This window comes from Opisthorchis viverrini, assembly GCF_000715545.1.
Source record: "Opisthorchis viverrini unplaced genomic scaffold opera_v5_525, whole genome shotgun sequence".
Taxonomy (NCBI): Eukaryota; Metazoa; Platyhelminthes; class Trematoda; order Opisthorchiida; family Opisthorchiidae; genus Opisthorchis; species Opisthorchis viverrini.
In genome coordinates this window covers 223,611-225,053 of record NW_008752176.1, presented here as the reverse complement: position 1 = coordinate 225,053, position 1,443 = coordinate 223,611, and the positions used below count along the sequence as shown (strand labels likewise).

Sequence of the window (1,443 nt, the reverse complement as noted above, 5' to 3'; positions counted from 1 at the left end):
CGCGTCACCTTAGATAGATGCAGTGAAGAGATAAATAAGTATTAGTCTGATGTAAGCAACGTGCTCCTCTCTTGAGGAAAACGTTGACGACCGATTATCTTTCAGTGTCTTGTGTTTGATATCTGATTTGAAATACGGCGTACTTTTATGTGGCGAGCACAATCAGCTACTGAGTTGACACGGAAAAAGACTAGATTTAACGAGAGCTATGTTTGTGGGCAATCGCTGAGGACTGCCACATCTTGCACCATTTGCCCGATCAGTTTAGCGAAATTGCAAGCCACCGGATTTTGGCAAACATCTGCCAGATGAACAAACACAGTCTGTCTACTGATATATCCATGCAAATTCGAAAGCATAGGCTGAATCAGGGCGAGTGTCATTATTTAGATCAACAGATGCAACATTGAAAATAAAATTGGAAGTGTCGAGCAAGTTTGCTGTTGGGGCTGAGAACATCAATGTGCTATGAAAACGCGGTATAACGACGGTCATCAAGTTCGGTTTGTGGGTTGCCGAGAATGTGGACGCGAGTATCGATTGCGAGTAGATAAACGTATTTCATGATCTCAGATGCCATTAGGGTTGCCCGGAAATCTCGAGCAAGAACAGAAACATGATTTGGCTTAGGCTTTTGCTTTCCCACCAAAAGAGAAAAGAAACCATTCCAGTCAGGACGAAACAAATTCTACAGATAGTGCTACTCAGTAAGATTTTATTCTTCCGTGGGTCACATTTGATCAATTCGGTGTTGCTTAGTCAGTTTTGAGATTCACATCTTTAACGTGGGTAGTTTTCACGTGTTTCCTGGGCATATCCTGTCGAGCGTACATTTTCCCACATTGTTCGCAAATATGTGGAACTTGCGTTTCGTGCTTCGTTCTCATATGGCGATCCAAGTTTGATTTTTGGGAGAATAGCACCCCACATTCATGGCACTGTAGTTGGTTTTCATTCCGGTGAACGTCCCGCTGGTGCCGACACAGTTTGCTCCAATTTGTAAAGCATTTGCCGCATTTGGAACATGGGATCCCTCTGTCATGTGATTCATGCACATGTTTGCTGGATGGTTTGCCTCAACTTTGATAACAAAAATTAATAAATCTCTTCATATGTTGCTTTATATATCGCCCCGTCTTGAAAGATAGTACGAACACACTCCAGTACATGGAGTCAGAATCATTGCGTTGAGCAATAATGTTATTTGTGTTTACTCAAATGAATACTCGACTGAGATCAAGAGAAGTACTGGACCCGAATGCCTGTAAGAGTTAGAAATACACCAACTTTTGGACAAGCTGGGCTTTTTCTTTATGAAAAATGACAGTTTCATGGTAGTGGTGAACACAACGAGCGTCGAGAATCTATGACCAAGCTTTGATTTCTGAAGTATGAATTAGTAGACCCGACTTTAGGTATCCGCACTACCACGTACGACGGTAT

General features: G+C 42.2%; 1 protein-coding gene across 1 annotated transcript in view; it reads right to left on the bottom strand.

The window, feature by feature from the left end:
- Positions 1-1,169, bottom strand: part of T265_15457 (hypothetical protein) — a gene marked incomplete at both ends in the record, with an annotated part of 6,525 nt that extends 5,356 nt beyond the window's left edge. Inside the window, 2 exon segments of the mRNA XM_009178196.1 lie at positions 777-1,075; positions 1,082-1,169. Of these exon segments, the coding sequence (XP_009176460.1) occupies positions 777-1,075; positions 1,082-1,169 (387 nt within the window).
- Between the last annotated feature and the right edge of the window lie 274 nt (positions 1,170-1,443).